This window comes from Rhopalosiphum maidis, chromosome 2 (assembly GCF_003676215.2).
Source record: "Rhopalosiphum maidis isolate BTI-1 chromosome 2, ASM367621v3, whole genome shotgun sequence".
NCBI lineage: Eukaryota > Metazoa > Arthropoda > Insecta > Hemiptera > Aphididae > Rhopalosiphum > Rhopalosiphum maidis.
In genome coordinates this window covers 68,420,428-68,436,999 of record NC_040878.1, presented here as the reverse complement: position 1 = coordinate 68,436,999, position 16,572 = coordinate 68,420,428, and the positions used below count along the sequence as shown (strand labels likewise).

The window sequence follows — 16,572 nt, the reverse complement described above, 5'->3', positions numbered from 1 at the left end:
CCACTGCGTATAACGTACGTAATGGACTTATACCGACATAAGTAGTTTACTAATATTTATATTTTTTCATAATAGTCATACTTCATTTTCTATTATATTAATTTTCAATAAGTTCACTATTTATCAGAAATAGATAAAAATAAATTAATCTAATTTACAAATTTGCTTTATTTTGATCTTACGAAAAAATCTTTTTTATATGTTCAAAAAATGTACCGTTCACTACGTTCGGTTTTGGCCAATTTTACGTACATTTTTAACGACCTTTATATTTATTATTTATACTTTTTTTATATCAAATATAAATTTAATGTAGCACATAAATTCATCGGCGCAATCAGAAAAAATTATTTTTCAAATGATAAGCAGATAAGCTAGGTTGGTGACATGACGTATATTTATACTTAATAATTTAATTATGAAATTATATTTATACATAGATAGAAAATAGGAATATAGAATTGTGTATTATTGTTTATAATTGTCAATTTAACAATCAAATATAATATATTTTATATTATAAGTAGACGATGACGAAGGAGCCTCTCACGGCAGCAGCCCCGGTGATTTCTCACTCTCCATCCTCCGCCTAGGCCAGTTCACTAGTACACTAGGTATAATACTATAACATAGAAGTTCTAAACAGGTCATTGAATATTCAAATATTATAAACTATTGCTTTAAAATGTTATTAGAAGCATGGTTATAGTCGGATGATTATTGATGATATTTTACGATACCGGACAATGGCACGTTTTTAATCATATCTAATCAGTATATGGGTGTATGGAGTGGACTATGGACTACAGAAATTAACCATAACATTTTCAACTGTTTAATAAATCAGCATTCAATATTTATAATAAAGTGTAGCATTTTCTATAATTTCATTCTGTATTTCTGTAATATTATCTTATATCACCACAAATGTTTAAAACTATTATACCTAAATTAGTAAAAAAGAGACCATCTGAGTTTGTGAATTATGCTTTCAGATGGGAAAAATAAAATCAAACAATACATATTGAATTCTACAATTTAAATTACATAATATGATTTATATTTTGATAAATGTTTAATAATTCTGCTAATGTTCACAAGACAAACAAAAAGTTGTCAATTTGATATTTTATTTTTTAAAACCTTAGATCTATAATTATGACAAAACACTTATACTTAGGACTAAAAAAAAAAATATATTAATATTTAACATCACAATATCAATATAATATATTAGATAAATCATTATATGGGAACAATAAAAAAAATATTATCACACTGGTATAAACGAGAGGGAACTTTAAGATATTTAAACACTATTGGTTTGTAGCCACAGAAATTTAAAATTATAAATATATATATATATAGATATATATAAATGGTGCACAACAAGAATTATAATTTTAAAGATACTATTATGCGAGAAACATATAATTGTTTAGTTAAAGATAATTACATTGTTATCAACAACAGTGTTATTAGTTGAGATGGAAACCTTTTTCAAGCGTTGCAGCCAACAAGCGTTCCCTCAATGTAAGTTCATCAGGATACTCTGGTAATTTCAAGTAATGGACGCAAGTATTTACTGATGGAAAACTACCTGCACCAGCATCAACTTTACGGACCACAGTTAGCCTTGGATATAGATTGGCTAAACCTCCTGGTGGTAATGATGAACAACCAGTAGTAAATTGTAAGAATGATTTACGTTCTTCCGAATTCATTTGTTCCAAAACGTTCACCAAACGTAAAAATCCAGGACTGAAATAATATTTTAGCATTATTATATAATTTTTTATAACTTACACGAAGAAGTATTTAAATAAAATATAAATTATAATAAGTTAAAAGTCACTGTGTATTACAAAAAGTTATGATTAATTCAAACTAATACATAAAAATGTCAAATATATTAATACTTTTATTTTTAATACCTTTCTTTATTATATCCCAATTTAGGTTCAGTGTAGTTCAATAGATCTTCACGAGTCCATTCTGGTTCTTGTTGGCCACATAACATTCGTCTAACCTCAAGTGGAGTAAATGCATTTAACTTTTCGTTTGAGAATACACGGCAAAAACCTGCCTTTAGTGCATCCATTTGTCTCTTGATTCCTGTCTCCAATATAAAATCGGTCAATAAACTAACATATTGCTCTACATTGTCCATGTTAACATCTTGACTAAGACCATCTTCAACTAGATTAATGTAGGTAAATGGGAAACAGTAAGATGATGGTAGGTAAATCATGCTTAAGCTCAGGTTTTCTAGGTGCACTTTGCCTGTTTGGCCGCACTGAAATTGTAAGTTTTTAATTTGTTCCTTTTTTTCTTCATCACTTAATGATTGATCTAATAAAATTTTTTCTTTTGCCAAAATTAACATGTTTAAGTCTTTTATAAACATTGCTTGATCTTCATCAATGTCAAACAAGTCTGATTCATTCAGCACTCTACCGGATCTAATAAATAATTGCATTTATTAATATATTTTTAAAACAATATGTCATTAATTAGTAACTTACTCATTATTTTTTGCTTTAGTTAAAAGTTTTAGGAATGGCAATGATAACGGAAGGTCGATTAAACGATTATCTTGAAGAACTTTTGCTAGGAACATGCCAAGGAACCAAAAATGTTTTACAGCTCTATCGCAACATGGAGAATCTTGAGGTAATGGTGCTGGGTAAAGTCCACCCGTTCGTCTAACATAATAACCAGGTGGTTTTGCTCCTTCTTCAAGCCAAATGCATTTACGGGTCTCTTCAGGCATTTCATCATTACACATCCACATGCCTATTATAGTGTAATACAACATATTTTAAATTAAAAAAAAAAAAAAAAATTATCAATATATATTATATACTATACTTACAGAGATCTTTTCGTTGAAACTCGGCAGCAATTAATGAATAAAATTCTAATGTGGGACCTAATCCGGTACCTTCTTCACCCATGAACTCAACTTCCAATACTGTTTGTCGATCAATGTGAGCCCTCATAAGTTGTCTACCCCATGCAAGTATATTTTCACCTCGTGGTATACGGACTCGATCATGTTTTAAACGACCAACTCTGTACTCTTCTTCTCGTCTAAGAGGAAGACTAGAACCAGTGCGATGTCGTTCAACATTCTCTCGCTGAGATTGTAACCATACAATAGATCTAAAATGATTTTTTTATCATAACATTAAATAGAAATAAATACTAATAAAATATATTTATATACCTGGATGGCCCAAATGCAGTGCAATTAAAATACAAGTGTCTAGTTTCGAATGGAAACAAAAATGAATAAGAAAGATTTAAATGTTCACACCAAGATGGAAGTGCACCTGAACTTAATACCAAAGGATCTTGAATTTGTTGAACAAGTTTATTAGTCATTTTTTTGCTATTAAATATTTCACTGTTTGTTAACTCTCCATCATCTTTAATATGTGCTGAAAATTAGTAAACATTTTAAATTAATATTATAATCAATTACAGCTCACATGAAATGTATAATTAGGCAGATATTATATTAGGAGAAAATATTTTTAAACAACCCATAATGATAAAAAGAGGAATGCTAATGAGTTCAATTTATATTTGCTTGAATTACAATATAAACAGTTATTTTTTGGTGAGATTTTGTCATTTAGTTATGTTTAGTTACTAATAATGAATCGACAAACTAATGTTTAATTTTGAAGGAAATATTTGTTTTGCCTTATTTTATTACATTTTTTTAGTCTTTTCCCCCTTACATTTATATTTGTACAGGTCAACATCAGCAAAATATATTTAATTAAATATCAATAACTGAAAAATAAAATAAATAAAAATATAAAACACAAATAATTATAGAAAGTTTAAAATTATATTAAAAGGACACTACACCTACATGTGTTGTCTCTATCGTACACATGTAAAACAAGGCAAAAACTGTTTTATATGGGATAGATCTACTGAAGCTGTAGCAATAGTTAAGATTTCAAATTGATATACAATATAGTTCAGAACATATCTGTGAAATATTGTTTATTTTTATATATAAATCATCTATACGAAAAAAGTTTTTACTGTTTCAAAATCTATTTTTTTTTAACTTGAATAACTTTTTTTGTAGCTCTGATATAAAATAAAAAATAAAAACAAAATTTTGCAGCCAAAATTCTTCTTTACATGTAGTGAAAATTTTATTTCTTAAGACTGCAGCCTTCTTAGTTCTTTTCTGCGCAAAACTGTTTTTGCTATGTTTTACATTTGTAAGGCGGAGACAACACATGAGGGTGTAGTGTCCTCTTAATAGTTGTTAGAATGTAAAGAAATATTAAAATTAAAAACTTGTATTCAAATATTTATATTTTTCCTTCTCTATTAATATTTATTATACAATTTGAGACTATCTAACTCTCTTTACTCTACCTTAAATATAATATATTAAAATTAAATACTTTAACTATTATATAAACTCAGTTACCTTCAAAGAAGTCATCAGTGTATGGTTTAAGTAAAGAGATCATTGGATTAATGGAAAGATTATGAAGCTGCCTTAAAAGCTGAAGTACATGATCAACAGTGCAACCTGTATTACTCAATTGTGTTCTCGTAGAAAATATAGGTAAATCAGAATCCCATTGATTATCAGGATTTTCACTAAGTACTTGATCTTTGTTGGTCAATTCTTCGTACATGATTCTATAAAAAAGTATTTCATTAAAATATATTATATTATATAATGCTAATATTTTGTTAAAATACATCAAAATGATCATTTTGCATAGACGTATTTACATGATAAGTTAATCACAATATTATAATACAATCAATGAGTTTATAATAAACTAGACAAAATAATGTTAATAAACTTGTTACATTGTAGATGACTTAATAGTAGTGAATTAAGTAGAATAATTTATGAAAAATTCTATCTATTATTTTATCAGTTTTTAAGCTAGTAAGCATATTTGGTAAAATAAAAATTGTTAAGCTGTCTGCCGAGGGTCTGGTAGCATACAAACATGTTGTACCCCACTGTAAAATTGCCCAAAACGGAAGGACTAACAGATAAGAGTAAATTGAATAAAGCCTAACACTCGTGTTTGCAAAATAATCAAACTTTTTAATATATGTATAATAATCATCTTATGCTCACGTATAAGTAGGTTCCCAAATTCGTCGAGATTTTTCTTGACGACTACCAAGGTCTGCTAATTGAGCCAACTTCTGAACAGCATGAAAAATTGTCCAATTAGAATCTTTAAGCTCAACCTCTACATCTTTAATCTGTAAATTTAATTGTAAATAAATATTTGACAATTTGAAAATTAAATTTTACATCTTACTCCTGGCAAATTAGGTCCTTTTAGAGTCAACTTAATTCTTGGTAATGATGTTTGATTATTAATACTACTTGAATTTTCAGTAAAAACATCAGGAATTTCGTCGTTTTCGTCATCAGGTGGAGCAATTACTTCTAAATCAGATGTTTGGTTGACATTAGTACGCCCTGGTCGAGGATCAAAGGCTGGTATCAATGCTGTGAATTCTCTTCTAAGCACATAATCGTCATCCCATGAGCGTCTCTTATATGGATTACCACATCTATCAGCACCCACAATACTTTCAATAGCAGCATGTTGCTGAGCTGCAAATGCTTCATCTTCCTAAAAAAAAATGGGGTTTTATAATATTAAATTAATAATATTACTATATATTTGTCTGATGTTATAATAAGAAATCAATAACATGATATTAATCAGCTTATTTACTCCTTACCATACTTAGTAGATTTCTGGAGACCATTACCTCTTCATATTCTTGTTCATCTTCATTTTCATCATCATCTGGAATATCATCATCTTCAACAATTTCTTCATCATCTTCAAGTTCTGCAAATAAGGCTGGAGCACGGACACTGTCTAAGAAATCCTATAAAAGATGATTTTTTAGTAAATTAAATAAAACATAATACAAAATATAGACACTAACTTCTAAACTGACTTGTTCACTATCACTTGATGTAGACGCTAAACTCATAGTTAGAGCTTCACCAACACAAAATGTCCGATTTGCAATAGTTGTTATAGAACATGAATTATTAGAAGTATTGTTAGCTGATAAGCTAGGATAACTTTGTGCTGTTTGAAGCAAACCACCTAAAACATTGATTTGAACATTTATTATCTTAATTATAGTAATTTAATATTGAAAGAAATAATCTTGATTAAATGTGTTATAAATGACAATTGTAATATTGAAATTAAATAAATTAATTACGAATAATAATATAACACTATTATAATTTATTAATAGTGTAATAAATATATACTTTTTTATTGTGCACTTTAAATGAAATAATATTGGTCTGATACTTATTTTTAAAATAAATACAATAATTTAAAATATTTATTTTCACTATACACTTAAAAATTTAAGAGGCAAGTTACATTTCAAATGCTTTTTTTTAAATGTTTAATAGCCTTGTGTATTGATTGGATATTAGGTTATGTTGGTAGTTAGAACAGATGACTTTTTTTTTTTTTAGTTTCTCAAATAATAAAGACTATAACAACTAGTTAATAATATTTATCTATCGTACTGGATATAGATTAGGTTCAGTATATTATTCTTTCAATAAAAAAAACTAATTATAATGACTTACTTGGAAAATTAGTAGATAGAGCCAAACGAACAAGACTGGATACTGAAGTCGGTACCCGTTGAGGCATATGATTATTAGCAACTTGAGTTTGATTATTATGACTATTGTTTCGATCAAAATTTCTATATTTTTGGTATGGAGCATAAGTTTCTGCTAAATGTTTTTGCAATGGAATATCTGCTTGTGATCTAGGTGGTGTATTAGATGCTAAATTTGGAACACTAACACTCATGTGATTTGAAGAATTATTTCGGTTTTCTTCCTTTTTATTTTCTTTTTCTAAATCTAATAAATAATTACCAGGTTAAAATTTTAAAATGGTTCATCTTAACATTACTAGTTTAAAACATTCTCAAAAAAAATCAATACCTAAATTGTTTGGACTACATATTTCTGTATTAAAAGCTGAATTATTTGCATTGTTTATTAAAGTATCAGTAGATAGATCTTGTGTTTGGGTGTTAGAAGAGTCTGATGTATTATGATGCATAATTATTATTGGTTTTTCTTTTGAGTTTACCTAAAGTATTGATAAAAATTTAATATAGTTATAATTTATTTTAATACTTAAACATTCAGAACATAAAAATAAATAAATAACTTACTTTATTGTTAGGGGGTGTATCAATTTGAATGGATTGTAATGTGTGGACTAAACTGGTAACAGAACTACGTCTGTAAGTTGGTTTCACTCTTCCTAAAGCTGGTAAAAATTCTTCTTCATAGCAGTTACTGTTTTTCTTATTATTTTCAATGTTTTGTTGAGTTTCATCTAAGAAAAAAATAATAATATAAAAGATTAAAATAACATACTAACACGACGTAGTAATTTCCATATCATTTTGTTAACCATTAGATGTAGATTCAACAATTGTGGCGAGATCAACAGAAGGAGTTGGGTGGACTACTATTCGAAGTGAATTGTCTAATGAATTTGTAGTTGGCGGAGTAACTGCAGAGGGTTCCATTCTCATGACTGACATTATACTATCAGTAAATTGTTGTGCAGCTTGCTATAATATATTTAATATAATTTAATATTTTATAAATTTAACATATAATACATTTTATAAAACAAAGAATTGATTTATAAATAATTATGGGTTCAAACAACTACCTTTACTGCTAAATTCTCTGCAGAAGATATTTGATCTGTATTGGTTACAGAAACAATAGCGTTATTATCATTAGATGCTTCAGGTAAAATAGGAGTAGAACTAGACATTCTTGTCATGATGCTAGATAAGGCTGCATTTGGAATGTTTTTGAATATTTTTGAAGCTATCATAAAAAATTAAAAAAATAAATACACAATTAATAATCATTGATATTTTAATTTTTTAATGGTTGCAAATAATTAACATGCGATTAAAACAAAGGTTTTCTATTAAAAATATATATATATATATAATATGAGAACATCATGTTGAAAAATTTAGCCTTCACAGTGCTTGATTTGGAAAGGCGTATCACATAATTTGTTCTATTTTTATAATATTGAAGCATAATAAATTATTTTAGCACACTTATTGTAGATTATAAATATTCATTAGATATTTTTGTCTTTTTTTGCTAATTCAAGCACTGATTAAACTATGGTGCAAGCTATAATTATATTTTAAATTGTGTATAAATGTTTACGGGTAATCTAAATTCTAAAGGATACATTTTAACTATACATTTATACAAAGGGTTCTGCATGCTACAAATTAAAACACACAACTGGTAAAGTTTTTGAGATTATACACAATTATCTTATTTATCACATACAGGCAGATGTAGGTTGGGGTTCACTGACTAGCCGTAGATCATACTTTCCTTCAGCACCCATTCGGTATGAGTTTGTAACTCCATGATCCCACACAACGTCTATCCAACCTGACCCCAATATTAAAGTCTTAAATTTAAGACTTAAAATTCACATTATTATAATAAATTAACAATAAACACTATTTACCATTGTGCAAGTCTCCAGTAACCGTTCCTACACAAGGTGGATTTCCATCTTGATCCCTCCATTTCCAATCAATACCACGCATAACTCTAGCACCAGTCACCATTTGCTTATACATTTGAGCCTTAAACATACGTCTTTGACGTTTTAGACTAGCTTCTGCTTCTTTAGCTGCTTTGCCTACAATACATAATTTTATTTTTATTTATGGTTAAAAAATATTATGAATTATTAACTCACCCAAGTCTTCACATACACCAGTAACATTTCCATAAATCTCAAAACCAGATAATGAGAGATAATGTGTTTGCCCTGATGCATTTTTACCATTCTGTTGTATTCTAACATGTCGCCAACCCTGAGTTTCTTCCTTATCATTTATTTCTATGGACCAAGTTGCAGTATTTCCTGGTTCATTTAATGCTGTATCATCAAAGTGTGTGTATAATGTAGTCCAATTAGTGCCATCTTTAGACATCTGTTCAAAACATAGATATATGATAAAGAAAAATATTAATCAAAATATATAATTATTTATTACTTGGAAAAACCAATTTCGTAGTGCAGAACGGCCATAACCTCTGGCATGCCTAAGTGTATAATCAGTTGGAATTATAAATAATCCTAAGTCAATCGAAAACCATGCCTTGCTATCATCATTAGTATGACAGTTAATTGCAACAGAATCCCTGCTTAGAATATCTTCTACTTGTCCATATGGTAAATTACGACCATCTGAAGATTGAACTAGCATTAATCCATATTGACCTGGATTAACCCAATCTACCGATGTTTTTCCATTTGTACCAATCCAATATAAGACACCATTTTTATCAAAATCATAATAATGCTTGAACTTCATTGGTATGTTATTTTTATCTTTGAGTTTCTTAACATAATTATATGTGACACGTTCATGATCATACCACTGTTTTGCAACCATTTTTAGTAGATGTTTTTCAAGTTGATGCACAGTTGTTAGAGGCTCCATTCTTAAGCCTCTACCTGTACGATCAACAAGAGTGGTTTCTTTTACAGCTTTTTCCAAACGGAATCTTATACGTCTTGATAATATCTAAAAATAAAAAAATGTTTTAACATCAATATAAATTTTTTTATAGATTAACAATTATTATTTTACTTGTAATCCGTGAAAGGCACCAGGTGATTCATATAAATACACAGGTAATCTTTCAATAGATTCCAAAACAGATATCAGCTTTTGCACTAAAACAGAAGCACAAGTCTCCATTCCTTTTTCGTTTTTCTTTTCCTAATCAACAATTAAAAATTAATTAGTTCAATTTAATTATGATAGTAAATAAATAAATAATTATTTACTTTGAAACATTTAACAAAAATGTCAATCCTAAGTTTCTGTAATTCTATAACATCATCATCTTGTTCAAGACTACTGATTGTTAAAAGTTTCAATAAAACTTCAACTAAACCACTGCTATATATTTCATATGCCGAAACACTACCTTCGTCTTCCATTAACAATTTTTTCAAGTTTAATACTGCCTTACAAAGAGCTGATGCCCAAAAATCTTTATTAGAGCTATCTTTTAGCACAGAAGACTGAAAAATTAAGAAACATATTATTAATTCAACATTAGGACAGAAAAAAGAATGGTTTTACTCAGTTTTCCCCAAAACATATTTATTTAGAGGTAAGTACTATGAGCACATAAAATTATCATTTAAGCAATCGCAACTATTTAATATAAATTATAATATATTTTAAATATACATACTTGATTTTGAATGGCTAATTCAATGGCTTTAACAATTTTGCTTAATCTTGCAACAACACCCCTTGGTTGAGCCTGAGCAGCTTTAAAAAATGTATCAAATATTTCTTGTGCTTGTTTACGAATCTAAGGAATGAATTTAAAAATTGTTTAAATAAATAAAAATAAAAAGCTGTTAGTAATATTAACCTTTTGTCCAATACTTTCAGTTGTTGCTGCTACTATATTTGCTTTTTTAACTGTTTCCCAGCCTGAGGTAAAATCACTTTTAAGTGGTATCAAAGCAGTAAACATGTGTTGATTACCGCGATTAGATTGAAAAGAAAATCCATTGGTTCCATAAATTAATGTAGTAATTTGCTATAAAAATCAATCAAATATTGTGCTAAAATAATACTTTAAATATGTAAATCAAAAATATAATTACCTGTAAACCATCAGAGTTTTGTATGCTAAGTTCACAATCTTTCTTTGAAATAAGGATCCAGTTACCAACTGCTATTCTGTTTAAACCCGGAGTACTTAAAATTGGTTGGCTCACTGTATTGAGCTTAACAAACACTTTGGCTTTTAAATATTTTTCAATAAATTCAGTTTTGTTTTCTAAAAATAATAAGAATTTATTATCACAGTAGTCATAAATATAACATATAGCTTTAAATAATATATTAAATTTAATCAAAACAGTATGCTTTATACAAGTTAATATCTATTATTACAATTTAAAATTAGAACGTTCTTGATATTAAGTAATTACTAAAATGCAAAATTAATTGAGTTATACAAATGACATCACAATGTATTAATAAAGAACACAAAGCAGATGTAAAATACAGCTCAGAGATATACTCTCAATATAGGTTGCGATTTCAAGTCTTACAATTAGTACAAACTATTATCGCACAATACATATTTTTAATAAAATGTCCAAATTGCTGTAAAATATATAACTTAAAATCCTTTTGTGAAATAATTTGAAATTTTAATGGTCAATTATATACAATATGATATTAAACAGTATCATTGAATTGTAGAAAAGATAGTATGCCAATATTATGTTGGATGAAAGTAATAGTTTAAGAACTGAAGTTTAAACAAAAAAAATATTTTATTAAATTAAAACTAGGAACTCGAACCAATAAAAAATTTATAATATTAGGAATAAAAAGTTCATTAAATTAAATTAATAATAATAGTTATTAATTAAATTGTATATTTACCATCTGTTGATGGTTGATCAGAAACTCTAGTTTTATCTATATCAAATTCAAGATAAAAATAAAATATACACGTATTGGAGAGTGTAAAAGAAAATAATTTTAAATTTACTTGTATCTGGTTGTCCTTCGGGGCTTCCACTGGAATACATTGTAGACAATTTATCATTGATCATAAATCTAAACCATCCATTACTACCATTTGATAACTCCAAGACAACATAGTCATTCCAAGCATAAAGACAATCTCGACCACGACAGAAAAACCAATCTTTCCAATGATATGCATGACCTGGCAATATTTCTTTAGCATCTTCAGTTTGAATCTAAATAATCAATAAACACATGTATCATAATGTATATATCATTACACAGAAATTGTATACATAAGACACTAATTTCTTTCATCAATCTATTTTAACTAATCAATCAAAGTAATTCAATAATTTTTTAATACATACATTTTTTGAATCAATTTGCTGGACATTATCTATTTCTGAATTACTATCAGGTCCAATGAGCTGTTGTACTTTACAAAAAACTCCCAGACGTGCAAAATGATCAAGAAATGTATCTTGACATTTATTCAAAAGGTCATAAATGGTTTGTAAAGCAATGACATGTCCATCATCATCTTCCTAAATTTAACAATATCCAGTTTTTAAACACATTTCATCAAAATAGTTATATTAAAATATATTAAACACATTATACATAAAAATAAAAACAATTTTTTTAAGATAAAAATGCATGGATTAATACATGGTTAAAGACATTTGCAACTATGTCCATTAAGGAGATTCGATTCTGGGTATGCTTTTTTTACCAAACTTACTAATTGTATAGACATTCATAGTAATCAGATAAAACTTCTAAAAACATATAATAATTCCAATCTGTCATACAGTTAATTTGAAATCGAAATTTTCTTAAACTATTTAACCAACATTTTTCACATAAAAAAAATTTCAAATATTTTCTGAAATTTTATCGGATACTAAGGTAACACAATTGGTAAAATATCAATGTATTTTAATAAAATAATATTCATTATGCATCATACATATATATACGTATGAAGATGATCTATTAATGCTTTTATTCTTGTCATATGCACTAGTTTTACTAAGCACTTAGAAAGTAATCTAAAATGAACTCCTTAATTACAGTTTGGAATCGAATTCCCTTAATAGATTATATATTAATACTATAAAATATTAGGTACATAAATGCTCCTTTAAAAATTAAAAATCTTACCAATTAATTTAATTAACAATTTATTTTATTAATTATTGTTTTAAGATAAAAGTATAAATTGTATTTAAAATAGTATCGATTCTAATAGGTACATAATGTAAATACAATAGTAGTGTTATAAATTGTTTTTAAATTTAAATTTTTCTTCTTTAGAAATTTAAAAATTAGAAATTATCGCTAATTCTATTGACACGACTGGATTACTTAAATATTTTATTTTTAATTACAATTGATGAGTTTAAAAACCTTTTTTTTACTGTGGTACCAATAGGTTGGAGAGGGGAACTTACATATTTTTTTTCTCAAATCATAAAGATTTCCTTATGAATATAACTCATGAATACAAATTTAAAACTTTGTATACAAAATAATTGATTTTAAAGATTTATTAATATTTATAATATTATTATGAAAAATAAATCATTCAATTAAATGTATTATTTATGCATAGTCCTAAAATTTTCTATGAGGCGTGCAAAACAATTAGGTTATTTTACCATCAAAGATTTATAATTTTTTTTAACAATTAACATCTTGTAGAGTTTTCGAGGCAAATATTTCTGGCCCTCACCACTCATATCACAGTAAAACAGCCAAGTCTTATCCTGGAATAAAGTTAATTTGGCAAAATAAAAGCATTTTAATTTCCTAAATAGAATAAAGTAATTCAGAATTTTTAAAAACTAATTAGAAAGAATGTAAAAAAATATCAATAAATAAATATATATTATAAAATAAGTAAAAATAACAAATATTGTATACATAAAAACAAATTTAAATTTTACCTCGTTATCAAGAACAGTAGCAAGTACTTCAACCAACAAAGGGGCAAGATTATTTGGAGAATCAGGTCTACATATATCTTCAAGCCAATCTGGTTTAATGTAATGAACCATTTTTTTAATTAAAGAAAGAGAAGTTCTTCTAAAAATTGGTTTTCAAATTTAATATATTAAAATCAAATAATTTTTTTTTCATTAATTTAAAGCATTACCTAATTGATGGTAGCATAGTTGATTGAAAAGTATGACAAAAAACAGGCATTAAACGTTTAAGATAAATCGCGGCCATCTCAGGATCTCCTTTTGGTTCTTTAGATTCATTTGACTGAACAATTTCATTTTTGGAAGACATCAACCACTCTATAAAAACAGTAATTACCTTTAAGTGTTTATTCAAATTAAATAATACACAACTAATAATTAAAAATCTAACCAGGTGATTCCAATATAGCGGCAACTTCACGATGTCCTTCATCCATTCTTTCTCGTGCTTTATCTAATGGAGTTTTACCCTCTTCATCTCGAAGTTCTGGATTAGCACCGTTTTTTAGAAGAATTTTAGCTATAGATGGTCTTCCAAAACAAGCGGCATAATGCAATGATGATGACCTAAGACCTTTATTGACATCAGCTCCTTTAGAACACAAATATTCTACCATTTCTTGAGTACCAAATGCAGAAGCCCAGTTTAGTAAAGTCTGACCAACTTCATCCACAAAGTTTACATCAATTGCTAAGCAAATCACCAAAATTATATAATTTATTAGATAAAATAATCTGTAGACTTTATTTTACATACCACCAGAGTTTACAGCCTCCATTAATGCTTCCGTATCTTTACTTCTGATACAATCAATTAAATGGCGTTGAGATTTTTCAGCACTAGAATCTAAACGTCGAAGTTTTGGTAATAAAGGATTATTGCTTGTACATGCTACTGTACTCCATGATACTGCATCACGTCCTTCAAGAAGTAACACTAGTAATAAATCAACTAAACGCATAGTATCCAAACAACATCTAAAATATAAATTAATATAAATTATTCATAACATTCAAATTACCTATTGCAAAATATTATTATTAAGAATTAATATAAAAACTTAAATAATTACCTTTCATCGCCTTTTAGAGCTTTTTCAATCGCATCAGCTAAGTTAGATCTAAATAAGTCCTAAAAGAAAAGTACAATATGCAGTTTTATTATTTTTTTTGACATTAACTATATTATTGAAACTAGTAATAATATTTTAAAGTAAATTGTATAACATAAAATATATTTAAAATGTATAGATTTTACTTTTTAGTAAATAAAACATACATGAGATACAGATTTAGATCCACGACAAAGAGTAGTTAACAAGCTTATAACTGTAGATATGGATTGAGAAGATTTAACCTCAGTAGTTGAAGTATTTGTGTTTAGGCCTGAAAATGGAAAATATAAATAATTTATTGTTGAGTTTTTACTTTATAATTATTATTTGTTATAATATAACAAATATATATGTATATATATATGTATTATTAAATAGCTTTGAATTATTTCAAAAATTATTCACCAGGTGTTCCTATATTTGTTACTGTAGGTCCAGCTGCTGAAGATAATCGAAGTATCAATTCATTTAAAAGTCCGTGTTGTGCTAGAGGAGCTGGATCAATTCCACGGCGTGTAAATCTATCAGATAATGAAGCAAAGCATCTCAAAGCACCATCAGAAACATGAGAGTCATCATGTTTAAGCATTGTAGATAAAGACTCAACACAAGTTGGTAATGATGCTTCATTTGGTTCCATTTTAGTACATAATCTAGAAACTACAGTCATAGCAGAATGAAGAGTATCTTTGTGTACACAAGATCCAACATCACTAATGAACAATAATACAGAACTTAGGCCACCAGCCTCAAAAACAGCACCTGCTTCACGAGTGCATATTAGTTCCAATACCTACATTATAAAAAATAATAAAAATGGATTATTTATATGAAATTTTTTAGATAATAAATGAATATACTTTGCAACATTGTTCAGCTAAATCTTTATTAGTCCTTGAAAATATATCTGTAATTACTAATCGATTGCAAATTGCTTTTAATGCACCATCAATTGCCACAATACGTCTAGTACATTCAGCAGATACATCCAGGTAATAAGTGATTGCTCTAGCAGTCACTTCTAGTACACTATCAGGAGCACTTTCATCGAGAAATATCCGACAAAGTGCTGGTAAAAATGAGCGGGGTGGACATCTAATAAAATAGTTTTGCTAATTAATAATTTTATATTTTTTTTTAAATAATTACAAACTAATATCTTACACTTCAAAACATCTGTCAACGTTATCAGACATTAATAATAACATGCATAACTGTTCTAATGCTATGAGTTGCATATCTCGTTCATCACCCTGGCCCATGTTAAGCCACTCCAGAAGAGTTTCTGGATCAACATCAGCCATCTTTATTGGACGATGGTACAATGAACTCTAAAATGATTAAAAAGGTATGGATAAATAAACAAAAATAAGCAACACAATTCATATAAAATCAAAAACAAAGTATAATGTAATATAGGTACAAATATTTGGCAAAGATCTAAGTATATACTTTTATATCAAGGTCATGGCAAGTAATCAAAAATAACTAAATGTTTCTTTTGAGTAATTTATTTTACTAAAAAAACACATCAGTTTTTTTTTTGTTCCTTAAGAATTAAAATTAAAGTATAATATAATATACAAAAAGAAATTGTTTTTTGGCTTATAATTAAAAAATAATATATTATTATGATAGCTTACATATTAATATCATTAAATATAATTGTAATTCGATAGCGAACAATAATATAAACTTGACTTTTGAACAATGAATACTGTTATTATTTAGATAAAAATTTAATAAATAAAAAATAAGCAAATACTTAATTTAATTATTTATTTTAAGTAAAATTTAACATA

General features: G+C 27.3%; 1 protein-coding gene across 1 annotated transcript; it reads right to left on the bottom strand.

Annotated features, from left to right (window-relative positions):
- Window positions 1-1,478: 1,478 nt before the first annotated feature.
- Window positions 1,479-16,074, bottom strand: LOC113555050 (E3 ubiquitin-protein ligase HECTD1). The gene is made up of 36 exons (XM_026959356.1): window positions 15,935-16,074; window positions 15,631-15,865; window positions 15,176-15,563; window positions 14,935-15,041; window positions 14,729-14,787; window positions 14,413-14,633; window positions 14,047-14,346; window positions 13,826-13,973; window positions 13,617-13,755; window positions 12,036-12,212; window positions 11,687-11,900; window positions 11,578-11,613; window positions 10,785-10,960; window positions 10,547-10,717; window positions 10,361-10,483; window positions 9,945-10,184; window positions 9,745-9,876; window positions 9,145-9,678; window positions 8,844-9,081; window positions 8,607-8,783; window positions 8,420-8,527; window positions 7,767-7,930; window positions 7,500-7,662; window positions 7,255-7,421; window positions 7,019-7,169; window positions 6,650-6,934; window positions 5,977-6,143; window positions 5,764-5,916; window positions 5,331-5,651; window positions 5,141-5,271; window positions 4,466-4,683; window positions 3,230-3,443; window positions 2,876-3,165; window positions 2,526-2,796; window positions 1,935-2,462; window positions 1,479-1,761 (listed from the first exon to the last, which is right to left on the bottom strand). The coding sequence occupies exons 1-36, from the start codon at window positions 16,072-16,074 to the stop codon at window positions 1,479-1,481; spliced, it is 7,569 nt and encodes a 2,522-aa protein (XP_026815157.1).
- Between the last annotated feature and the right edge of the window lie 498 nt (window positions 16,075-16,572).

Coding starts and splice junctions, on each gene's coding strand:
- LOC113555050 (XM_026959356.1), bottom strand. CDS start 16,074: ATGGCTGATGTTGATCCAGAAACTCTTCTGGAGTGGCTTAACATGGGC. Junction 14,634..14,728: donor GCTCTAAAAGGCGATGAAAG/GTAATTATTTAA, acceptor TTTATATTTTAG/ATGTTGTTTGGATACTATGC. Junction 2,797..2,875: donor GTTTCAACGAAAAGATCTCT/GTAAGTATAGTA, acceptor ACACTATAATAG/GCATGTGGATGTGTAATGAT.